A 26,513-nucleotide genomic window follows, 5' to 3' on the forward strand; every position below is an offset into this window, starting at 1 on the left:
GGTTTTTGAAAGCATTATGCTTCATGGGCCCGCCAAAATAAGGACATCTGTAGCTGTTTTTGATTTCATTCAGAATCCATCACTTTTTGTGTTTTGATAATGTGTTTATTTCTCCTAAATGGTATAATGTAATGTGTGTATTGGTGTTTCAATCACAAACCCAGGTGGACAGTAATAGCGCGCCATACAGGACTGACAGAGGAACAAGGTCAAAAACAAGGATGGAATGATTGGCATCAACACAGTGGCTGAGGGCAGGCTTAGATTGTTTTTGGATGTTTGATAATAATAAATGATTGCAATCTGAGAGTGAATAACTATCATGATGCGTGGACCATTGCAAGCATTCTGAAAATTCTTCAGGCACAGATACAAGGTCCAAGGACGCCAAGATCCAGCAAGCCTAATGTCCAACAGAACGGAAACCTAAAATAAAATGATACAGCAAGACCCAATCTCCATGATCCCAGAAGCCCTCCCTCTTGCGTCACCACTCCATTGTTCTACTATCTCTGTAGAGGGCTCCACATTCTGTGTCCCTTTTCCTGGCCTGCAACTCAGATTATAAAATCAAAAAACTACCCCTTGTCTCTTCAAATCTGGGTAACTGGTCATTCAACTTGTATATCACGTTCTCACCAGATGCCATCTCAAACATGCCTTTCAGCCAAGTATCACAGGTCGGGCCCTTAGAGTCTTCCATAGCCCCCTGAGTAAGGCATCTCAGTCGTCCGTCAAGTACTGAATCTCCATTTGCCATGCCCACCGTTGTCTGAGGTGCCGCACTGTCCAATGTGAGCAACAATGATCAGTGAGGACTCCGTAAAGACCGGACACCACTCCCATATAGGACCACAAGTGGGTGTGTATATTTCAGGAAGGGTCACTGGGCTAATTCTATAGGTGTCTGGCCCAGCAGGCCACAAAGGCATGGGTTAGTTGTCAGTAACCCCTGGTATAGTCAGGTTGGAGGCCAGTGACTAGTTTAAAATGCCCATCCACAGCAGGTCTGGATGCAATCCGCTTTCCAACTGGTGCAGGTTATGAAACGCCTGTCGATCAGTATTTCCCCATTCAACCACTATGGTGCCTTGTGTGTAAACTCCATCGGACTCTCAACCTGTTATGTACTCTGCACCAAGCATAAAGCAAGGACTATATAATAACTTTTGCTTTCACCATCTCATCATGCCTTGATATACAGAGCAACTCGTCTGTCTCCTGATTAAAACACTGCCATGAGTAACCAGGCCTACATTCATTGCATGTGGACAGCATGTACACCACCTGCGATAATTGATGTGATAGCCTGCAGTGTTCTATGTGTGGCTGGCATAAGGCTCTAGATTCTGCTGAGGCATGACGCCTGAGGCTTTCAATCTGGACCATGACTGCTCCATGACTCCTCCAAAACAAATACCTTAATTTTCCTTTCCATGGAGCTCATAAGGTCCAGTGGGGCTCAAGTGAAACCATTGCAAAACATAGTTGGACCCGGGCGCAGTGTTCATTTTAACTCTCTGTACCCTTTACCAAAGTTACCTTGACTGGACTGGTCAGCAAGGAACCATTCTCTTCACTAATCACTGGCATGGCGTTCCGTGAGTCCTTCTGCTGAGCTGCAGAGCTCATAAACTGTCTGCTATTTCTCCCCTCTCTTAATATTTTACTTGCTGCATATTAATGATAGTTGAGATCATATTCCGCCTTTATCAGTCATCACAATACAGAGTATTGGGGATATGTATTATATTGAAATAGAGAGTATTGACTGATTTATTATATTGAACTATTAGATCAACAATTTCTCTTTTTACTCGATTCTGTGATTCCTAGCCAATGCTTTGGCTAGTGCAGCATGGCTCTTTTAGAATCTCCTTACACACGTTTTCCTGGCTGCAAACAAAAGCCGGGCCAATGTTGCAGAGCACTCATTATACCCCAAGTATTTAGTCAAGTAAAATTGCAATCAAGTCTTGTAAGTAGGCATTCCATAACAGTGGACATTCATTCATCAGATTCCAGAGGGGGAACCAAAACACCTGCTCCACCTACAGCTGGATATCTTGGTCAGACACACTGGTATAATGGAGGCTCCCAATACTCTGACCACCAATGTCACACTCTGCATGTTTAACTTAATGAACACAAAACCTCCATCACTGTCTGTCCAAGTCTTGAAGAAGCGCTATAGGAAAGGATTTCTTGATCAATATAGCCACTCCTACCTCCGTGTGGGCTACTAGGGTAGAAAGTTTGTGGTGTGCCTCATTTCTATTACTCGCATAGATTAGTCCCACCACCCAGGCACATTTTAACTTCTCACTTTTGCTTATGGGAAAGTTGAGATTCTTGGAGTAGAGCTATGTCAGGCACTTGGAACCAAGGGCAGTAAGAACTTTTTTCATTTTTAGGTCTCGCCTGCCGACAGCACATGTGCTGTCGCTGCAAGGGTATTGTTTACTATAAAAGGCTTGAACACCATCCATTGCTTACCATTTGTTTGCGTCATTGTCACTCTTCTTTGCTGCCTCCTCATTGGCCACCACAAGCAAGGGGTCCCTTCTTTTCTTTCTGTGGAGCACGGATCAAGCACTATCCCTGTATAATCAATTCTTTGATTCATAGCCAACAATTTGGCTAGGGCTGCATATCTCATTGGATATATGCTTACACATGCTTACTTGGCTGCGTACAAAAGCTGGGCCAATGTTACTGAGCCCTCATTATCCTTCAAGTATGTAATCAGATAAAATTGCAATCAAACCAATATAACATGCCTCCACCTACAACAGGCTCATATCGTGGCCAGAGACACTGTTTGGTAGAATTGAGTATCTAGGCAGAAATGAGGAAGAAATCCAAACAGGAGCAGAACCAGTCACGCAGAAGGTTAAAGTGTAATCTGTCAGATGGGTGGAGCTGTCTCCACAGATCAAGCATGCAATCGTCTGTCATAAAATGCTGCTGTCTTTACTTCGCCTTTTGTTGGGGCTACCAGATTTGTCTAGTAGAGGGTCTAGCACCAAGTTCCAATCACTGCCCTTCAAGTAGAATTTTGGGCACTGCAGCTAGAAAGTCTCCCCTCACACCAGTAGGGGTCATAACTGAGCTGGCCACCAACGTCACGCCCTGCACCTATAACTTAATGAAAACATCCATCACTACCTGTCCAAGTCTTGAAGATTTGCTTCAGGAAAGGATTTCTTGATCAATATAGCCACTCCTACCTCCATGTGGGCTAGTTGGGTAGAATGTTTGTGGTGTGCCTCATGTCTGTTACTCACAGTTTACTCTCACTGCCCAGTCACATTTCAAATTGTTACTTTTGCTTATGGGAAAGGTGAGATTCTTGGAGTAGAGGTATTTTGGGGCACTTGGAACCAAGGGCAGTAAGAACTTTTTTCCTTTTTAGGTCTCGCTGCAGGGGGTATTTTTTAACTAATAAAGGCGCTTGGAACTCGCCCATTCATTACCATACTTGGATCATTGTCACTCTTCTTTGTTACCATCTAATTGACCTGCGCATGCCGGGCATCGCTTCCTTTTTCCTCTGGAGCATGGACCAAGCACAGATTGGTTAATTTTAATTAGTGTTTGTCTACTGCTCGTGCTGTGGCTGTGATTGACGTACTATTTCTTCTTCCCATTCCACTCCGCCAGGTCCTTGGTGCTTCTTCCCCTTCCCACCCACCCATGCTCTGTGTAGGTTCTTCCCGTAGCACCACCCCACTACGCCCCTGTCTTGTATATTGGTTTTACCTTTGCACTGTGTTAAGTTAGCATGTGCTGGTTAGAAGTTTAAATGCCATTTTTCCTTTTCTGCTGCCTCTGCACACAACACATTTTGTTATTACAGCTTTTCACCTAGTTAGGTATTTTGCTTTACACGAGAATAACATGTTGGCTTATAATATCAGCTTTGCTTGGTAAGCTATGTCTGTACAGTGAGTGCCGAGGCCTTCAAGGTTGTTTCAACACAGCGCTTATTCTTTGGATTGATCAGCGCACAGAGAAGACATAATATGGATGCAGCTGTGGCCAACTTTGGGTTTAGGCGCGATAAATAATGCACTGCGTAAAGCAGGAGACACACACTTGATGAATATACGTATGCAGAGAGTTGGTGCAGGAGATGATGTGATCCATTTCTGCTGAACCAAAAGGTATGGGCCCGCCCTTCTAAACCCAAAGAGGCCTTCTGTAGATATAATATAATATACTAGCTATACTAGCTAGGGAGTTTCTCTTTAGACCTGTTTCCTTTAGCATTTTAACATGCTTTCACCCTTTGTATTTTATGGAATAGTAACCATGCTGTTAACCTTGTTCCTTATAATATGTTTGCGTGTACTAGCTAAGATACTGCGTTTGAGAACACTGCATTAGAAATAAACATTTCAAACTAGCACGTGTCCTCATTGACTCCTCGTTCTGGATTGATATGTTAGTATAACGAAAGAGTGTTCATGTGTTCCACGTTACCTGAGGTGTTCTAAGTCCATGTTCTGGGTTGTCTAAATCATTGGGGTTTTGTAAGTACCAATGAGACACTGATTGCTAGTCTGGTAGGGGATTTTGGATACTAAGGTGAGTTTTGGCACACCCTAATTTACTGAGGTTCTAAGTCTCTATGCGCAGTTCTGTATAGGAGCAGAAATCCCTGCTACACCACTCAAACTTCTGATATAATCATCCTAGCTCTCGCAGATTTTTACTCTGGAATGTCTTTGGTATAAAACTATGAAAGTCTGTTCTGCTTGCTTCTTCTCACAACAAGGGGATTGTTATTATCATTCAATATCATGATTGAGTACTGAGCACATCTGCTACTCCTGTTTAGGAAAGGCTTTTAACATTTATAGCTCCACAACTCTTCAGCTACCTGGCTCTTTCTCATTTATCCACAACCTGTGCAATATATGTGGCTCCCCTGCCTACTAGCCCCTCTTGGTCTGATATTCATTGTTATCCAATCCACTCCTCTCAATGCAACTCCACTTTATGCGACACAATGAGTCTCCCCACAGTGCCACTCCACTCAACACAGTGCCACTCCACTCCACACAAAGACACTCCACTCCACACAATGTCACTCTACTCCGCACAATACAATATCACGCCACAGCACTCCACACCTTACAATGCCAGTCAACTCCACGCCACACAATGCCAGTCCACTCCACACAATGCCACTCCACTTCACCCCACACAATGCCACACCACTCCACACCATAGGGGGGGGGGGGGTGTATTCCTACATAAAAGAATACACAACCAACCTTGGGTTTCACCAGACCATTCAACAAAGACTTAGATTGAAGATTCATCAATGGTCTTGCCACAGAAGCCCAGGAAGCAGTAAGCCATGGAAATTTGAAAGAACTGTACAACATAACAAGGAAACTCTCTGGATGATTCAGCAAGCCAGAAAGACCTGTTAAAGACCAAACTGGGAAGACCATCCTGGGTAACGAAGGCCACCAACGAAAAGGGTGGAGCACTTTGAAGAACTGCTGAACCAGTCCATGTCAGTCTCCACCAGACATGCAGTCAGCTGACAAGAACTTGCCAATCAACTGCAGCAGACTAACCAAGGAAGAAATATGGCAAGCCACCAAACATTGGAGAAATGGGAAGGCAGCAGGACCAGACATCATTCCAGCAGAGGCACTGATGGCAGACATTGAAACATCAGTAGACATGCTCTATCCCATGTTTGGAAGGACTTGGGAAGAGGGAAAAGGTGCCATCAGACTGGAAGGAAGTGATAACTCTTCTATCAACCCCAATCAAAGTGTTCAACAGAGTAATCCTGAAGAGAATGAAGGGACATGTTGATGCTCAGTTGCAAGACCAGCTAGCTGGCTTCTATAAAGATTAACCCTACACAGACCAGATTGCAGCACTGCATATCATCATTGAGCAGATCGGTGGAACGGAACTCCCCTCTCTGTTAACTTCATCGACTATGAGAAGGCATTCAACAGCATGGGCAGAGAGACCCTTTGGAAACTCCTCTGCCACTACGATGCAACAGAGAAGCTCCTAAGAATCATCAGGAACTCTTACGAGGGAAAAACCTGACAGATAGTCCATGGAAGACAACTCATGGAAGCCTTCCAAGTGAGTACTGGAGTCCGCTAGGATTGTTTGCTCTTGCCTTTTTCTCTTCCTGCTGGCTATAGACTGAAGGCATTCCCACCAAGGAGGGTAAATGGATTCCAGTGGACACCTTGGATGCAGCAGAGTGACCTAGACTTTGCAGATGACCTGGCCCCACTCTGCCATACCCATTTGCAGATGCAACAGAAGACCGACAATGTGGAAGCCACAACTTGGCCACGACATTCACAAGGGAAAAACCTAGATCCTGAAAGCTAATGCAGCCTGGACAACTGCACTCACTCTTACAGACTATGCACTGGAAGAGGTTAAGGTCTTCACCTACCTGGGCAGTGTCATAGACAAGCAGGGCAGCACAGCACAGACGCCGACGCCAATGCAAAACTCTGCAAAGCAAGGGCTGCCTTCATTCAGCTAAAGAAGCTCTGGAGCTCCAGGGACCTAATGCAGCAAACAAAGATCAGGATTTTTCTATGAAGCCTAAACTTGAGACAACAGTGACCACCACCAAAAAAGTCCATACCTTCATCAACACCTGTCTGAGGAAATCCTCCAAATCTACTCACAAACACCATCAGCAACAACAACCTATGGCAGCAGACTTTCAAACTCCCTGCTCATGAAGATATTATGAAAAGATGGTGGGACTGGATAGATCACCCTCCGCAAGCCCAAATCAAACACCACCAGGCAAGCCCTGACCTGGAACCCTCAAAGGAAAAGGAAAAGTGAAACACCTGGTGCTGAGGCCTCAAAGCTGACTGCAAGGAGATGGATTACACCTGAAGTCAGATTGAAAGAAAAAAGCCTCAGAACAGAGATTCAGAAAAGGGGGTGGTGATGGACAGAGTATCTGAATTAAGCAGAGCACTCCTACCCAGTCAACAGATCAGGGCTTGATCCATCACCGTTTTTTAGCTCACTGCACCATCCCAGCTCAGAACCTGGCTACATGCAAATGAGTCTGTCCCTGGCCCAGTGCATCATGGGAACAGGGCAGACCAAACTACCAAGCCAATTCTTTTACTGGAAAGGAAACAAGCTTCCGGGGACCGGTTTCTGGCATTACTGCCGTCTTCGGCCCGGCTTGCTTGAATCCTGATGGTGCAGTGAGCAAGGGACTCACATCTGAGCATACCCTTCCACGCTTATGGTGGACAAAACGATTCAGAAAAGGGGGTGGTGATGGACAGAGTATCTGAATTAAGCAGAGCACTCCTACCCAGTCAACAGATCAGGGCTTGATCCATCACCGTTTTTTAGCTCACTGCACCATCCCAGCTCAGAACCTGGCTACATGCAAATTAGTCTGTCCCTGGCCCAGTGCATCATGGGAACAGGGCAGACCAAACTACCAAGCCAATTCTTTTACTGGAAAGGAAACAAGCTTCCGGGGACCGGTTTCTGGCATTACAGCCGTCTTCGGCCCGGCTTGCTTGAATCCTGATGGTGCAGTGAGCAAGGGACTCACATCTGAGCATACCCTTCCACACTTATGTGGTAGTAGGCATAAGTAAGTAAGCTACGCCACACAATGGCACTTCACTCCACGCCACACAATGGCACTTCACTCCACACCACACAATGGCACTCCACTCCGTACAACTCCATGCCACTCCCTCCACTCCAACAAAGCCATTAGATTTCAAATCGGTGAGACCTATTGGCTTTGACAATGCTTCTTATAAAGTCTGTTAGCACACTAATATTCATTGAAAGCATAGAGCAGGCTTTTGTATTGCTGAAGACCTAAACTAACTACGTCCAGCAAAGCTGTATATCACAATAGTGAGAATAGTGGGAATGTAGAATAAACAAAAACAGGATCAAGACAGGCTCAAAAACAACTTGATACGGTCAGTCGACTAAAAATACTTTAGACTGGCTATTTAGGGGAAAGCCAGGACAGCAAACTTACTTGCCATGCCTTGATGGTCTGTGGGGTTAGTAGTGTTTTTCTGGATGCAAAGTATCCATCGTTTATGAATTGAAAAAGTCTAGGGGCTTTTTCCAGCAAACAAAGGTCCTCATATTCTTTGTTCTTCACATCAGTCGTTATCAGCCTTGTGGGTTCTCGAGTAAGCCAAAGCGGATGTATCACTTTTGCAGTTTGTGGCCTGAAGAGTAAAAAATCTTTCTACTTTAGATTGATTGCAGGTGAGAACTTGTGAGAGATATATATTGTGGTTTTCAAAGGAAATTGGACCATATTTTGTAGCCAAAATCATTTGACGTGCATGTTACTATCTTAAAAAGTAGCCAATATTTTTACTTGGTCACGGTCTCTGGATCTGATTTGAGTCTGTTATATCCTAAGGTTTACATTCATATGTCAATCAGCCTAGGTCAACTTAGCTTCTCAGCCAGAGTGGGAGATGGTGTCGGAATGTTGGTCTGACTGTGATGAATGGAATGCCTGGGTGCCTGTGTGGATGAGGGGTGACAGTTGGAGATGGGCTGAGCAGCTAGGCAGGCTGCTCCTGGTGGGGCTGGCACAGGAGATATTGGAGCTGGGTTAAGAGCTGTTACATGGCTGATCCTTGTTTGATACCACTTGACATGGATTAATAAAGAAGACTTTAAGAACTTACAACCTGGCTACCAGTGTATTCATGTACAGAGCACAACAGAGTCACTCTATGAAATTTGAGGGACGGGCTGAAGGTCAGTCCTGTTAACTGGGATCATGGGTGAAGAAACTGTATCATTTTTTCCCCATCATCTCCTGAACCCTTGGAAAACAGTGATTACTGTCATCCAACTAAGCCAGTTTGTTGTGTAAGCTGCAATAGTCCTGCTCCAGTCACATGATTCTGCCAGTTTCTGTTCCACTGATGCCAGTCAGTTTTCAGCCACAAGCAAGCGAGTTTTAAAGAGGCTAAATCATTTCTAATAGAAACCATTTTATTAGCAGTTTTCTGTGTTTTACTCAACTGAGCGCCAGGAGGCTTTATCGATGACAACTTACTCAAAGTTGTTTCTAGACCCGTTGGCATTGTGGTAGATCAGGGTTCTCCAAAGTCTGTCCTGGAGGGCTGGATCCATGCCATATTTTTAAGATAATTACATTTATCTAAATGGGGATATTCTAAAAATTTGACATGGATTTGGCCCTCCAGGAGCAACTTTAAAGAACCATGTGGTAGATGATGGGTCTTTATTTGACTTCAGCTGTTTATCCACAACTAGTTCAACAAACAAGCTGTCTGGAAGGTTTCGAGGCACCTATCTGTTAAGGTGCTGGTATGTTGTGGCTGACTAAAGTCGGCAACACAGCAAACCAGACTTTGTTTGTGTGAGGTTGCTTCCCTATTAGAACCCAGACTTCTTCAGTACTGTCACTGTCAGAGGTAAGCTCAAAGCTCGTTGGGTTGGGTATCTCATAGGCTATCCATTATTAGTAATCTGGTCCAGAAGCAGCAGGGGAGAGGACCAGTGTTCCCCAAGTCCATTCCACGTCTGCTGTCACTTTTCTATGCCAGGTATTATTGCCATGGGGTTATCAGCTTGGGTCACGGAGGAGAGGATGGCTCTAGGATCAGTCATGGGTTTGATTTGTTCCTAACTATAAGAGGGTTTTCTCAACATTTCCTAGGAAACATTCGTTCTTCCACCCCCTGTACGCACATCTTCCATCCTCTCTGCCTTATTTATTCAGATGAATACCTTTCGATTGCAGTTCATGCTATAGCGACTTCTAAAATCCCATTTTCAGAGGTCACTTTTCATGCATAGATGTTCAGCTGCAGATTCTACTAGAAGTTAAACATTTGTTTCACTGTTGGTGCACACAGCACAGGCTCCTCACCCGACACCCTGTAGGCAAAACAAAAGAAAAACACGCCTAAAGATTGTGGCAGACATGTAGGGAGGCATATCACCAGCCTATTTAAAACAATAGCTATAAAACTTCAAATCAGGTGGGGTAATGACACCCACCATTAAAATAAAAAAACACAAACAGCCAAAGAAAAGGTGGAAATCTGAGACACGGAGGAGCCCAACACACCATTGTGTCCTTGTTGCGGGCAGCCGGCATGACTGCACAGTCTGTGGCCACTTACTCTCCCCTGATCTGACTTTCTTACCAGAACCGAGAAGAGTTTCTGACACTTTTAATCTTCCATTAGCCGGTGGCCCCTGATTGACTCCTACAGGGCATGCATTGCATATAAGTGCTGACAATTTGAGATGGGACACTGATAGATAAAGTTAAAATACCCAAGGATGATTATGGAAATGTAGCATTAGATTGAACATATGGCAAATATCTGAAGTGGTGGGGAAAACATCAGCCTCATATGTTAACATGTAAAAATACATTTTTGTAGACCATAGACAGGTAGGGCAACTGAATGGAAAAGGAATGACACCGGCCAGAAGTTTCAAGCAGCAGTGGAAGCCATAAGGTGGACTCAAGGGTACCTCAAAGTAAGATAGGTATTAATTCATATGCTTCGCTCTTTGGAGGACCAAGTGGTAGTCTTGGATCCATTTGGGTATTTATAAGTTAAGTGTCGGCCAATAAATCAAAGGGCAAGAGAGGGATTGCAAACATGTATTGGAACCCTTCTGACATTTTGTATGTTTCCATGGCAACTGAAGTCCAGACTCAAAAATAACTCAATTGCTTCCGATAAGACTGCGGTGTCTACCTCAGTGTCAAATGAAATAATGTGATCTAAAATACAATTAGGTGCCATGTATGTATTTGGTATTTGTATAGCGTGAAGCTAACAGAAAGCAGCAAAGCACTTTACAGGCTAAAAGGCAAAGATGGAATCAACAAATGGTTGGAGGGATGGCTGGGTTCTTGGAGAGGAAGTTGACATGGTGTAACAGGAAGGGTGGGTGCTCTGCTTTTGACTTCCTGATACCGTAGGCGTAGAGGATAGTTTACTGTCTGGTGTTCCAGTTAAGGGTGCCAAGCGTTGCAGGTACACCGATCAGGACCTTTCAGTGAACAGCAAAGGGTGTTCTTCAGTATCAGGTGGGCTGTTTCTCAGTTTTTACAGGTTGTCACCGGGCACCCTCTGGTATGGGGTGCACCTATCATCAGTAACGAGGATACTGGTTTAAGACTAGTGGACCCAAAACCTTTATTCACTCTAACATTAGAGGACTTAGCAACAATTATCTTTAAGGATGATGAAAAAGGAGGCCAGTGTGTACGTTCATACACACACACACCCTTCTAGTTGTAGGCATGAAGTAGGAAGCACTGGGCAGATAATTGTTGGTAGTAATGTTCAGCAATAATGCTTGGGAATATGTAAAGATTCAGCAGTCAGGGGCCAGATATACAGAAAGACTAGCTGCATACAGTGATTGTCAATTGCACAGACTTTGTTTGACTGGACTTTCATTTTATGAAAAAATGTGTGTACTAATAGGGGACACTACAAATCTCTAGCCACATGGGTTGCAAAACAGCCTGGCGTATGACAATGAATCTATCTATTAATTACCCCCATTTTACTGGCTACAAACACGGGGACAGTGGCCTGCAAGGAACAAAAACCAACAGGCTGTGTTTGCATTTCCCAATGTTCCTTAATCGTACCCATGTTGCTTAAAAAAAATAAAAGGTTATCTTTTTGGGAGCACTTTGAGTTGGAGCAGGCAGTTGTCCCCTATATCACTACCTGTTGCCACCCAGTCACTTTCCACCCCCTCCCCAGGGACGCCTGATATGTTCCTCATGCTGCCCAGTGGGGACGGGTTCCTCTGCGCAAACTTGCTACCACCTTATTTAAGGCGTAAGTAACTGTTCTATGGTTCACAACAGCAATTGTGGTCTTGTAGCAGTGCCACATACCTTTCTCAATCACAGTTAGGAGAGTAAGCCTCTTTCATGTCCCTTTCTAATATCAATTTGATATAGATCGATAAACACCTTTTTACTTGTCAATATTACTTTTCAGACTTGCAAAGTGGGCTTAATACATACCATACATCATTTCTGCACTCGCAAGCCGTATGATTTTGCAAATCTCAGGGTTTGTAACCTCGAAATATTCTCTGCACATCAGGCCCTAAGTTCCAGTAGAAAAAGGCAACTGGTTTTATTGCGATGTCTTGTAAATCTTGTTTTGAAGAAATATTTTTGCATGAATTTTGTGTATATAAGGACAGAATTGCATATTATCCTAGGTAATATTGAAGGAAATATTGAAGGAAAGTCCTGATTTTATTAAAGGCAAAGAAGGCGAATATTATGCAGTCTCTTAACTCGCTTTATTTTGTACAGCACTTAAAAAAACTACAGCTCCCATAATCCTGCTCTCCTCTGCAAGAAGATATTAACATACACAACCGGCATCCCCACCTATAGATTGCAATAGTCTGCACACCATTTCCTCTTTTCTTGACGAGTCTATAGTCCATGAAAAAAATGAACGATCACAAATTGTGCTAGAAAACTAAGAAGCAGACACAGAACTTTTTTCCTTTGCTCATCTTCCTCCCAGGACCAATGTTCAACTTTCACTGTCCAGACAGATCATGGTTATATGCTTGAACCCGTTGCTTGGCTTCTCGAGCTTGGCACTTAAAGTAATCAAACAGATATATCGCCATAGTAATGGCTAACAAGTATCAGAGTTAGGATAATTTTAACCTCTTTTGTCTTTATTAAATTTAAGACTCTCCTTCAATATTATCTAGAAGAATCTGCTCTTTTATTACAAACAGGAGGCTCTAATATGCAGGTTAAAAGCCTTGGCAGTACTGCTAAAGCCGCATGCTCTATGGGTTTGTAATAGAAAGCTTTAAATGTGGATACCCTTGACCAATCTGCAGTTTTAAAAAAATATCCTCTGACCTGTATCGGGCTCCTCAAGCCTTTGAAGCCATTGTACCCCTTGCTGGGTGAGCCTCTAAACAATCCCTGCCTACCCTTGCAATGGCCAGTATACTTGTATTCCACCGACTAGGGGTAGTCGAGGACACAGGCTTGATAGGCTTGTGCGGAGCTTTCATAAGTTGTGGATCAGATGTCCTCAAATTCTCTGTTACGTTCACCTACTGCTTTAGACATCTGGACACACTCCACTTAGTTAACAGAGGCAAGGCAGAGAACTCAATGGAAGTAGAGGCAGTTTTGGTATGTATTGATATCAGCCGCGGTGCGTCCATTGGGCCGTAGGAGCGTAGCCCCACGAAGCCTGGACGCACCTTAAATATTTTTGTGAATTGATGCAAATAAATTGCACAATATAATAAGCGCCGCAGCGCAGCGCTTCAATCCGGGACACACCCAATTGAATCCGGAGAGTGCGCAGGGGGTGGGGCTGGCTGGTCTGCTGCAGCTTGAGTGACAGTCGAGGCGGTTCTACCATGGGGGCGTTTGGGCACCGCCTCCCCAGCTTTCTCGCTGTGCGAGAAGAAGGCAGAAACAAATGGTAGTTATTTATTTATAACTACCATTTGTTTCTGCCTGCCCTTCTTGCACGGCGAGAAAGCAGTCAGCAGAACTTCCTGATTACGAGTCGAGCCTCAGGGCAGGGGGGAGTGGCTTGGGGGAGTGGCTTGCCCACTGTTGTGAATACGGACTGTTTGGACAGCCTGAGAGGCTGTCCAAACAGACAGTATTAGCAACAGTGGGTAAGCCGCTCCCCCAAGCCTCCTCCCACTCTTCGTTCTGCAGGATGCAGACTAGGAGGAATGACGTAGTAAGGGCAGCCGGCCGAACCAATCAGCGCCGGCTGCCATAGAGGGGAGGGAGGCTGCCTGCAGCCTTCAGTGACGAGAGCCCACAGGAGCGGGAGGGGTGACCAGGGAAAGGACGCTGAGACTCAAAGGTAGGAGAAAGTATGATTTATAATGACTGCAGCAGTTTATTTTAACAGTTGATTGGTGCGGATCTGTTTTTTTTTTTGTCGTTCTGTCTCTTTCCCCCATTTCAACAGTTTGCAAAGAAGTAGAAAAATTATCTAATTATGCTGCACTGTGCTGCTGCCTCGCTTAACGCGAAGCCTTTTACCAAATGCAGAAAGAAAATGAGAATGAATCATTTAAATGGAATCAGCATGCAAACACATTATAATTCAATAGAACTCCTTTACCGTGTTTTATAAGCGTCACGCTTACCGGTGGAGAAGCCTTACTCTCTTTCTCTGAAACAGTAGGTGGACTTTAAAAAAATGTAAATATCGGCCTGCGAGCAACTACCCAGATGCATGGTGGCGCTGTTAATTACGTGTTTAACTAGCAAGCGTTTTCTGTGCGCCGGGGTTTGTAACAGGGATACGTTGCCCGGTGCTTTTAAGGCAGTAAGGCGCGTGAGGGTGCTGGTGGCGGCTAATGGTGTCAGCCCTGTCTCCAGTCCATTTCGCAGTCGCACTTTGTTAATGACTCTTAACATAACACGTGTGCATTGTTAATGGGCCACCTGAGGGGTACCCGGCACTGCAGAGCGACACACCACAAGTGTACATGGTCAGGGCATGTGCGTACATGGTGCATTTATAGGGCTTTGGGAATGGGAGAGTGAAAGGATCTATGCAAATGGAAGACCGGAAGATAGTCTGTGGGGATGGGGCAAACGCAGTGATAGTGACTGTGGTGACACAGTGAGTGCGTCAAAGATGGAGCAATAGAGACTTTAAGGATGGAGAGAGAGAAAGGGTATGTGAGGAAGAGAAGTGGAGGAAGGGACCGTGAGGCTGGGAAAGGTTGCGACACGAGGGTGGGAGAGAGCAGAGAGAGCTGTGGTGTTTTGAGAGTAGGTGAGTAAAAGGGGGTGAACTTGAGGAATAGATTTAGACAACCAGAAGTCACTTAAAGCTTGACTTAGCATAGTAAATGAGCACCACACAATATTAAACAAAAACACTGCAGCAGTAGAGCATGTGTGCAGTAACTCGTGTAACTGGTGCAGTGCTACCAGGGTCCATGAGTATGAGAGGTTTCATTTTACGCCCTACTACTTTCAAAGTTCACCAGCCGCCACTGGCAGTACTGCGCATGAGGATTGCAGGCTAGCACCTTGCCCGAGCATGCGCGCTGCTAACCTAACAGTAGAGGGACCGAGAGGGTGCTGCTTTAGCCGGGCCGCAGCAGCCCCCGGAGTTTCAAAGGCGCCCAGGGCGAGTAGTTAGTGTGCCCCCCTAGCCATTGGCTGGTCCCACTGCGCAGAAGGGCAGGCAATCCATTACTGGATGCCGTGCGTGGGTGGTGACCCCTGTGTCCGACTGACTGACTTCGACTTACGGGAGCCTGGCTGAGAGTCTAGCCCATACTTGAAAGATACTGGGTATTTAAATCGTATTATCTTAATTAGAAAAAGGCTTAAGCTTAATTTACCGTGTTTGCGACATTTTGTCCGAGCGTTGTTAATATTTTATACGAAACAACGTTTAAACTAGTAAACAAGCATTTACAATGCAATGGTTTCGCCTTTGGAAAAGTTAGAGCTATTGGCATTGTAAATGACAACATTTGTATTTATGTATTGGTTTTGAAAACAGATAAATAAATGGCATTGTCATTTACATTGCCATTAGCTTAATCTCTCGCAAATGTGAGACCTATTGTACCCTACAGACAAGCTCAGCAGACAGCAATTACTACCACACGAACACACCCAGCGCCACACACACACACCCAGAGCCACACACACACACACACCCAGAGCCAGCCACACACGCCCAGAGCCACACACACACACCCAGAGCCACACACACACACACACACACACCCAGAGCCCCACACACACACACCCAGAGACACACACACACACACACAGAGCCACACACACACACACACATACACCCAGAGCCACACACACACACCCAGAGCCACACACACCCCCAGAGCCACACACACACACCCAGAGCCACACACACACACACACACACACAGAGCCACACACACCCAGAGCCACACCCACCCACCCAGAGCCACACACACCCACCCAGAGCCACACACACCCACCCAGAGCCACACACACACTCAGGAGAGCAAGCACAGCGAGGGGGCAGGGAACTAAAAGTAAAATACTAAAAATAAAATATTCCATGTCACAATTAAAGTTACCATCACCCAGCCACTGGTTAATGACTGTAAAAACATCATCATCACCTATGTACCGAAGGGAGGAGTAAAGAACATCAAGATGCCCTTCAGTGTAAAAGTCTTCATTGGCTTAGGGTGCAGGTGAGCCTTACTTGTGTTTGAGCCCGCAGGCTCTAAAGCAACTATGCCCAGATGTGGGAGTCCCTCCTCAGGGGACTCGGTACCAACCATGCCCAGGTGGAGCCCTTGTGGGCTTTAAATCAGAAATGCCCCTGGGAGCCTCTAAGGCTCTCACTCAATTATGCCCCTTGAGCCTCTTGTGGGCTTTCGCAACAAATGTGGGCCAGGAGCCTCTTGGGCTCGGTAATAAAAATGCCCCCCGGGACCCTCGTGGGTCCGGCACAAATGCTTCCGCTCGGAGTCCCGCTCGCGCTTGAGTCCCCCGCCTGGGGACCCGAAGAAACAACTGCGGCGCTGAGCCTCTCGGGGGTCTAGAAACAAGGATGCCCCACAACCGTGGGAGCGGCTCGCTATCAAGTGAGGCCGCTCGGGGTGAAAGCACCGGCGGAGTGCCACCTCACTCCCTTTCCCACCCAGCCGGCTTCGACTCACCGGCTTCCGGGGGGGGGGGGGAGGGGAATTCTCTCTCCTTGCTCCGGTCCCGCTCCGATCGGGTCACTCTGCTGCCGGCATGCGGTACTCTCTGGCTGCCAGTCTGCTTCCTTTGCCGGCCTCTCGCTGGGGCCCTCCTCTCACTGGGGGAGCCTCGGGGAGATACGCTGGCTACACTCCGGTGGTGGAGGAGCGCGGGGTAAGCTCCCGTGGACTTCCTGCCTTTCTCGTGTCCAATAGCTTCCTCCCAGCCAGGGGAAGCGTAAATGGAGCCTGCGTGGCTCTTCTCTCTGTCCCGGCCAGCCCCGCCCACTGTCAGGCGCGGCGCCGGCTTCAGCTCTTTTCCTCGTCCTTCGTGACAAGACGGGCAATCGCAGCACACATTTTTGCACTTACCTGATGACAAAAGATCAGCGAGAAGGCATCGGACTTGGAGGGGGTGGAAGGAATGGGGAAAAATGCCGCGGCTGCATGATCAGCGAGAAGGCATCGGACTGGGAGGGGGGTGGAAGGAACGGGGAGAAATGCCGCGGCTGCGTGTCCTTGGCTCTGGCAGGGCAGGGATAGGCTGCAGGAGATTCCTGATGAGAAAGGAGCATTACGTGAACCCACCCACTCGCCCTAGCTCCTAGAAAAAAATGGCGGCCGCAAACATCCTGGGGGAAAAAAAATTAGACAACACCCACCGCTGCAATGACGGCAACAAAGGGGCGGAGAGGGAAAAAAATCGCCGGAACGCCCACGAATCGCCTCGGACAATGACGGACGCCTCTCTCTTCCAATGGCTAGCCTCCATTCATGGAGCTAGCCAATGGAAGAGAGAGGCGGGACAAAGCCACATACTGTTGTTACATAAGATTTCGCCTGCGCGAATGCTGCTGCGCAGCGGACGCCAGGCGAAACCTAAAAACAATAATAAAGCATCCATCACCGATCGGATTCGAATATTTTGACTTCAAATGCCGCCCTGCCCGGCCCATCTGTAAATGTCCCTTCCTCTGGTGGTTATTGGGCTGTAAATAATTGCTGTTAATGATGTGGTACACGCTGCTTAAGGGCCCACGGTGGCTGCGGAGAAGCACGCCTGTCCACTTTCTAAAGGCGTTTTAAATGAGAGCTGTTAGCCCCAATCCCGAGATTGCATCTTGGTGCTGATTGCTGGGAGCCCCAGGGTCTCGCCTCGAAAGTATTTACAACCTGGCTGGTCCCTGTCTAATTTGAGGGTGGAATATCCCCCATTTAGGGGGCATCTCCTGTTTTCTCAGTCAGCCATGCTTTCTTGAATGTGCAGCGCTAGGCCAGACTGTTTTGAGAGGCCTTCTCAATTGCTTCGGCTTTAGCCAGTTTAATTGCTCTTTTATTTCCCCAGAAGTCCCTCACTTTGATCTTTGAATGCATGGGTTCAACTCGAATCAGTTAACTGGATGGGATGTACCGCTAGAGAATGGGGCGCAGAGATAGGAACTGATGACGTGATGATGAATTATCGCGCGTTTTCGTTTGAAGTGTAAAACAACATGCAATGACCCCACCTTAAACTGTTGACTTTTCCTTCGCCAAGGGTTTTGTTACAATCTCATGGTTTCTTTCGAGCCAGTGCTCATAAATCTGTTGAATTTAGCACTTAAATTAGAAGTGCAACCGAACAATTTAATATGGATGGAGAGTGATGCATCCTGAGGAACACTCCAAATGTCCTTGGTGGTTTGTGAATCATGTGGGCCAGGTTTTATCTGATCGGTGTTGTTGGTGAGGAACAAGTTGATTGAACCACAATAGTGCAAGCCTGCTGATTCCCCTGCTTGCTGTGGCTCGGTAGACTCTACTTAGCTTTCAGGACTGTGGTTTCACTTTCTCTAATGCAATAAGACTTGTTTAGTTATACATTGATAGAGGAACAGATACATACGTATTAAAACAAATAAGGACAGCTAGCTCCACTTAGGGTTCCCCTTGCATCGACTGCTGCAAAGCGGAGTGTGAGTGTGTTAAATCTCCAGGTCTGCCTGTGACTGTCTCTCACTCTGATACTATATTTTATTCAGAGGTTTATAGGCTTGGAGGTAAATAGATTATGAACGCAATCAAGGACCCACTTACTCTGCTTATTCTCCTTTCTGCTGCAGCGTGGTAAATGATAACTAGCCTCTACCATGCTGGTATATGGACAGCATCTGTATGTGTAAGAGATTAAGGTTGGTTAAATATAAGCATTTTCCAAAACGAGAGGCCACTGGTACAAAGTTGTTTTAACAAATGATGGTACTCTAGCTATAGACCTTATCCATGTGGTGGACACATGAACCATGAAAACCTCCACAATGCAACACTGACTCCTTATGTATTCCAAAGAGCATCTTGTATTTTACGTTTCAAGGAGGCATACATGGTGCTAGAGCTCCATTAAAGACAAAATCTAAAATTATGTGATAAAAGAACGGTGTGGGTGTTTTCAGTGAGTATAAGTTGTTTTACAGACAGACAACCTGTCATGATGCATTGATGATGCATGGGAGCGTTAGGATGGATCGACGAATGAATGGTAAAATAATTGAGAAATGGAAGTGGAAGGACCTCTATGAGAAAGTGCGAATTAAAAATAATTATTTTCACGATCGGTATTACTTGCAGAATGGTCGCTAGCAAGAAAATAAAGTAATAACCATCACTTGCATGGAGAATGCTCTATATATGTCAAGGCCATTGATGTGGGGATTTTGTTTCCAAAATGTCTATTGGTGGGATCACTTTTCTAAAAACGATCCTTCCTGCACCAACAGGGATCTTTTGGTATGGCAGGTGTCCACCTGCATTAATTATAATGGGCCCCTACATCCTAAGGACGCATTAGTTACCACCAGGCCATAACTCCTAACCATCTCCAACTGTGTGCATAACTATGGCTTAGCCAGTGATACTCAAAGTACGGCCCGAGGGCTGACCTTTACATGCGGCCCCCCTGGTGAGCAGTAGCACGAGCATCTGCTGTTTCCTTACTGAGCACTAATATTCGGAAAACAGGTTAAATCAACCAGCAAGCATGTATTTGCAAGTTAAATTAAGTAACCACTATGATGTCCTGCACCTCTTAACTTTAGTTAACCTGCAAATAAATGCTTGCCCGTTTATTTAACATTTTGTTAGAGCTCCTTGCACAATCTCAGGAAGAAATAATGTAAGAATGCTGTAGGATTCACTTAATGGACATTAATTATTTCTCCACAGCCAGTGGCAAACTCGCCGATGATAGGGCAGTAGTAGCAGTCCATGGGAACCTAAAAAGCCTCTAATTTTCTTACTACTTTCTAATTGTGACATCATTACTCACCTGTAATAAAACAATTACATTGTTAGCCTACTGTGAAATGACGATACAATTGAGCTGTGACTACAATGCCTCCTGCCAGAGGCAGCAAACTGTGAGACATCCAGCTCACGGAGTAGAACATTTAATAGTCACTTAAACAATAAAAGGAGGACCAGCATTTTTCCTTGTCAAGGCCTTGTTGTCACACAGTAGGGTTGATGCATGTGCATTGTTTCAGATGCGATGTGACAGAGGTGAAGTCAGTGCGAATTCCATGAAGGAGTTGAGAATGAGATGGCGTGGGCAAGGGAGAAGCAATAGCTTAATTTAAATTTTCTTGTCAGCAATTTTCTACGCCTTGCCGAAGTTGCCGTCTTCTGGGTTACTGTGTTACACGCACCCTGTTCCTGGAAGCCTGGCATCAGCCTCACATCTTGTCCTGTCGGAACCTAAATACACTTAACCACTATTACGTTAATGTTACAGCACTTTAATCTGACTAAAGAGCACACAATGGCTGTCACAGTGCCACCATATTTTTGTGGGCCCCGCTGCTTCCATCTTTCACTTAACCTGTAAGACTATACTGCTTCAGAGTTGGCCTTGCTACAATATTTATGGTTTTGCGGTTTTGCTGGTGGGATGTGCTCACTTTTGAGGTACATCTAAGATGTAAACAAAGACGGACTGTAAAAACTGTCTGCAAGTACTTAGGCCTCAAACAGCCTGACAGCAAGCTCCCTGCAGGAACACAATCTGCATGAGTGTGTGTGTGTGTGTGAGTGTGTGTGTCTATGTGTGTATGCTAGATCCTTTATTGGCCTTTATGAAAAAGAATAGGCATAAGTGGTAGCGAGCCGGCACCTCATGTAGTGACTGTGGAGAGGGGAATCTATATATGTGTGTGTGAGTGTGTGTGTGGGGGGGTGTCACTGTCTGTATGAGTGTGTGTGTGTGGGGGATGATGTGTGGGTGTGTGTGTGAGTCTATATGTGTGTGCGTGTCTCTGTGTGTGGGTGTGTGTTTGTGTAGCTCTGACAAACTTTGTCTATGTCTCTCCCAGGGCAGGTCTCTCCTTCTTTCCCCTATAGGACAATGACGTTCAACTGATCCTCATGTTTTTCTGACTTTGCATCAATATTGAGCCGACCAACCGGCAGAACTGTTGTTTTTGCACTGGTGGTAGGTTTGCGGTAATGGTGGCTATCACATTGCGGACAATGTTGGGGCACATTACCCCGGCATGGATTTTCATCTTTATTCTAAGGTTTATTTAGGCATTAATGGTAATGTAACGAGACTGGTGCTCATGTAAAGCGCTCTGATACCCGATGTCTCGGGTCTACTTCGCTATATAAAACAAAAACTAGAAAAATCAGTTGTTGGCCAACAGATTTTACTGATCAAATGGCATATTATTAAGTACATTCTGTAGCACCTAAACACTATAAACTGTGTGGAAAGACATGCGTGATAAAGTCACATGCGTTGTAATGGAAACGTGGTAAAGGTAATGCGTGGTTCCCAATGCTTTGTAAAGGCTGTTTCCCAACTGCTGTGCAACTTCTGCTACTCTTAGAGCTGAGATTTTCATGAAAGTCTTATAGTCTGAATTCAGCCGCGTAATAGGAAGGAATGTATGAAGCTCTGTGGTTATACTGAATAAGCAGCTACCTATGTTATGACATCTATTAATGTAATAACTGCACTTTCACAATTGCTTTATTAACCTTCCAGCTTTTTCAAATTTGCTTGAAAATGCACCATTTGTCCACACTTTTTTCAAAATTTTCTCGGGGGGAAATCCTGCCAAACCCTCCTTAGGGAGTTTGGGCTCGCTCACTGCGCTCGCTCGCTATGGTGCAGTATGATTATCATTTTACGCCTCACCACTTTCAAATGTCACCAGCCGCCCCTGATTGATATTGTATAATGAGCCCCTACAAGAGCACTCAAACATTAACCCGGGAGAACTTTAAATTACGCCAGTGTAATTTACGTAATTTTGGGAATTTCAAATTATATTTATTAAGCGAAATTCTTGAAATTATGCCATTACGCCACTTCATGCAATTCTGCATTTTCCTTATTGACAAATTTACCCTGAATGGCACAATTTGCTGTCATTTGCAGTAAACAATTACAGCAAATGCACAGGAACAACAAAAAGTGAGCAGATGTTCCCTTGTTTTAACACATCCTCATGCCAAAAATTGAGATGAGGATGCATTTTGTGCTAAAATATAGCATGAAATGACGGATTTGCATTTGAGCTAAGTGCACGTAAATGTGCTTTAGTGTGCGAAAGCAAATTATGCGAATTTTCACACACCCCTTTTCCAATATCTTATAACTTTCTAATAGAAACCAAACATAACAACATTACCAATTTTGCAGACCACAGTTTCAAGTATAAGTTGCCATTGTCCTTCCATGATAGTAGAAGTTGTAGAACTATCTCTTCATCCCATAAAGTGGAATACCTAGACATAGGTGGATGCGTGTACCTGATACCCTTTAATAATTTACAAACCAGCAGGTGCTTCTGAACCGGGTTTACCTTCAACTTTCTGATGTGCTGCTGATATAGCTGGTCTATAACCATTAACAGATCTACAAGCCTTCTGTCCCACTGCTAAGCATGCCAGAAGATTTAGAACACGTGTGCCATGAGAGAAAATTGGATTAATACCTTTTCCCACGCACCAGCAACTCCAGGTGTCCTATGCTGATTTTTAGGCTGTTGTTGTACCTTTAACCCAGGATGCTCTGATATAAGTAGAAGCTGATTCCAAAGGTGTGGCATGCCTGTGATCACTCCAAAAGGCTCAACGCCACCAGAATGAGGCTACCCTCTAATACCATGTTGTGCAACTCCCCGGGAGGGTCCCACAACAGCTGTGGAAAGGTTGTAGAAAGAATTGAACAATCGACTGCCAATTCTGAGGGGAACCAATTCTACATGCTTTGAAATGGAGTCACCAATGTGACTCTTGGAAACTGTCTGCGGATCTCGGGAACACATCTTGGAAAATCATAAAGATTTGTACTGGACCAATCGTGAAGATAAACATCTGTTGCTACAGCTTCTAGATCCAGTCTCTTTGTTGTAAAATCTTCCTAATAGAGCTGTCAAGCAGGATACAGAGGTCTACTCTGAAAGGGGCCCAGTGTCTTGTTCAAAGTCTGCAATTCATGAAAATCCAGACACCACTTGCTGCTGTCATATGTGGACCTTGAATACCAAACTGCTACTGCATTGTCAGTCCGGAATGTATTCTGCCACCCAGGATATTTTCCTCTGTAGACAAAATTCCCAAAGGGACCTGCCTAAACCCACTAGTAGCTTTAACCTTGTTCTTCCCAGTCTATGTTCCTGACTGCAAAAATCAGGGTCAAATGTTTTATCCTCCTGTACATGGACATTACAGCAAAGCTCTGGACTGCAAAGAAGCCTCAAAATTCTAAACCATTTTGTGCATTAAGGATTGTTTCCTGGACCATTGTCCTCCAGTGGAGTAACTGCCACATCTTGCACCTCAGTCCTCAAGACTTGCATCTGATTCTAAGATATGATCCGCGGATGCAAGGACGAAGGTTTGTCCATTCCATGCATCTACATGGCTTAGCCACCAACTTATCACCTATTTTGAGTCCTGGAATAAAGGGACCCTTTGTGATATTCTAGATCTATATAAAGGTGTCTTATCTTCATGCGCGGGAGAGCCCTGTAATGAAGGAATCCTGGAAAAATCGCCTGAATTGAGGAACAGAAATGTCACACCAGCCTTGCCAGAAGACGGAGGGAAACCTGATGTGACATCACCCTCAATTCTTTCTTAATCATTTTTAACTTTGCTTATGTCAAATTTTCAGAATCCACCAGAAACTCCAAGAATTCGACCCTTCTTGAGGGCACCAGCTTCAATTTTTCCACATTAAACCCAATGACTAAATCAACTCTGTAGCCACCTGATCTTGATTCACCAACCTCCCTCTCTCATGTCCCAGATACTCCACCATCCTCCGGTCCTGTGTTTTGAGGGGGGTTTCCCCAGAGGCCTCATCACTTTATTGAAGCACCACAGGGCAGATGACAGACCGAATGGAAGGGGATTCAATCTGAACATGTCTTTGCTTCAAACTGCAGGTACGGTCTATGCTCTTGACAGATTGGTACTGTCAGGTAGATGTCTTTTAAATCCAGATACATCATCCAGTCCCCGCTAAAAGAGGATGCTCCTCCAGCAGGATTTTCTTTATTTTGAAATGGCATTACAGAACAGATTGGTTGGGCTCCCTCAAATGTATTATTGGAGGATATTTTGTTGTTCTTCTTCTGCACTAGAAAGATGTTGCTGAGAAAACCCTGGAGGTGTAAGCGACATGGTGCTATAACCCCCTTCTGCAACAACTCTTGCACCTCTGTTGTGGCCAGATCCCAACCTTCCTGGGAAAAATGTATTGGCAAAGGCTACCTGCTCTGTATTGGGGTTGCATAGAATTTAGTTTGAAACTATTTTACTACCTGTAATACCCACGGATCTATTGATATTAAACCCCACTGTTGAACAAAAAGGGCCATCATGCCTCCCACTGTCACAAGAGGACAGGACACTATACTTACCTTGAGTTTCGCCTCCCTTTGCTTGGCCTCTGCTACAACACAGTGTCCTCTTTCTTTGTGGGAAGAATGTTGTGTGTGAGTTTCCATACTGCGGGTAGTAGAAGTGTATGTAGAAAGTTCCCTGGCCGGTGAAACATCCCTCATATCTACCAGCCCAGGGAATCACCCATCCGACCCCTTTGGGCAACAACCAGAAATTGTTTCCGGGTCCAATTGACCCCTGAATTCTTCCCCTCTTCAGCCACACACAAAATATGTGAAGCAGGAACCAAGGGTAAATATAATTTATCTGGGCACGAGGACCATGACCTATCTGCACCTTTTGTATGGTCTGTCCCACCTTTGTTTCATAATGTTACTATTTTAGCTTCCAGTCCCTGAGATATGGCCTCTTTCTCAGATATTATTGGTCTTTGGCACTCTGCCCTCATTTTAGATCTATCACTCCTGTCTATCAAAATTTTTAGCTTAGACCAAATTTATTCATCATTAAACAGCAGAGCCCACTGCACTGAATTTGGATGCGGAATGATCCCAGGCTCAAACATGGGCATACCTCTGTCGTCCAAAATAAAAAGTAAACACCTCTTACAACTCATTTGTCACGACGCATGTTGTTAACAATACGGTTGTTCCAACGATTGCGTTGTAACAACGCATTCCATTACCCCGCTAGTCGTTACAATGACTTATGGAGGGGGGGGAAGTGTTGGATTTAAAATCTAACACCTTCCCTACTGTTTGCACGGACTGGAGTTGGAATAGTAAATTCTACTATTCCAACATCCAGCGCCCGACCCCCTCGGCAAGTCGTTGTTATGACTTGCGGGGTAATGTTATGCGTTGTTACAACGTGGGCGTTGTAACGACCGCGTTGTAACAACATGAGGGTTGAGTGAAGGGGGAAAAAAGAGGCATATTCAAAATAAAAATATGAGACTTCTCTCCAGTTCATCTTTTTCAGGACATTAGTACCAATATCCACTTCCTGCCCCAGTGGAGCTTGATTGTGGCAGTTGTAGTGTTCTAGTGCTGTAGAAAATACAGCAAGTAGCTAGACTGCATAATAGAGGCTCCTGTCTTGTAACAAAAATATAGTCGAGTTGCTTAGCCTTCTGGAATAGCCAATTTGAGAGGCTGTACAGTTTGTCTCCCTACATGAATACACCTAATGAGCCATTGCAGAGAATTACACCATTTGACCTTTGCAGTCTTTTGCTATGGTCTTATTTTGGTGATATAAACGCCTTTTAAGAAACTGACCTGAAAGATGTAACTGGCTATTGCAACTAAATATTTGACTGATTGTATATTTTTGCCATCTATCTTTTACTAGATTTCTCCTGAAAGTTATGAGAAGCTGGGATTCCCTGGAGCCAAGGAACTTGCTGACATGTTCCGTTTCTACCATACAAAGATAGACCGCGACATCGAACTAACACACCAGCTCAACCCAAATGTCAAGAGCTTTGACCAGTTCCTCTCCGAGAACAAAGAGGCCTTTAAATGTTAATTGGAAGGAATATCTTTTTTGTTATTTTGGATTGGGGTCAGGTAGTAATAAAGATTGTTGTATCTGATTACTTGTTTTGCAAGGATGTATATTTTGTCATCTAATTATTTTGCTATTTGTCTTGTCTTTTATTCAGTCCATCCTCTGCCTTCCTGGTGCTCACCCCATTCGTTTGTCTTCATATACCTCCTAGTTGTTCTCTGCATATTGCATTCCCCATAATTCAAAATCCATGGTAGGGCTGTGGAGTGTGATATTTGATTTTCATTACATTCTGCTCTTCTCGGGAATGTTGAGTGAAGAACTACACT

At 45.0% G+C, this 26,513-nt stretch overlaps 1 protein-coding gene across 1 annotated transcript in view; it reads left to right on the forward strand.

Moving 5' to 3' along the window:
* LOC147724818 (nmrA-like family domain-containing protein 1) overlaps positions 1-26,272 on the forward strand; it is a 71,700-nt gene extending 45,428 nt beyond the window's left edge. The window contains exon 5 of the mRNA XM_086966320.1: positions 26,026-26,272. Within this exon, the coding sequence (XP_086822446.1) occupies positions 26,026-26,202 (177 nt within the window). The 3' untranslated portion in view covers positions 26,203-26,272. The remainder of the gene's footprint in view (positions 1-26,025) is intronic.
* The last annotated feature ends 241 nt before the right edge of the window (positions 26,273-26,513 follow it).

Source organism: Lissotriton vulgaris, chromosome 4_1, assembly GCF_964263255.1.
Source record: "Lissotriton vulgaris chromosome 4_1, aLisVul1.2, whole genome shotgun sequence".
NCBI classification, from domain to species: domain Eukaryota; kingdom Metazoa; phylum Chordata; class Amphibia; order Caudata; family Salamandridae; genus Lissotriton; species Lissotriton vulgaris.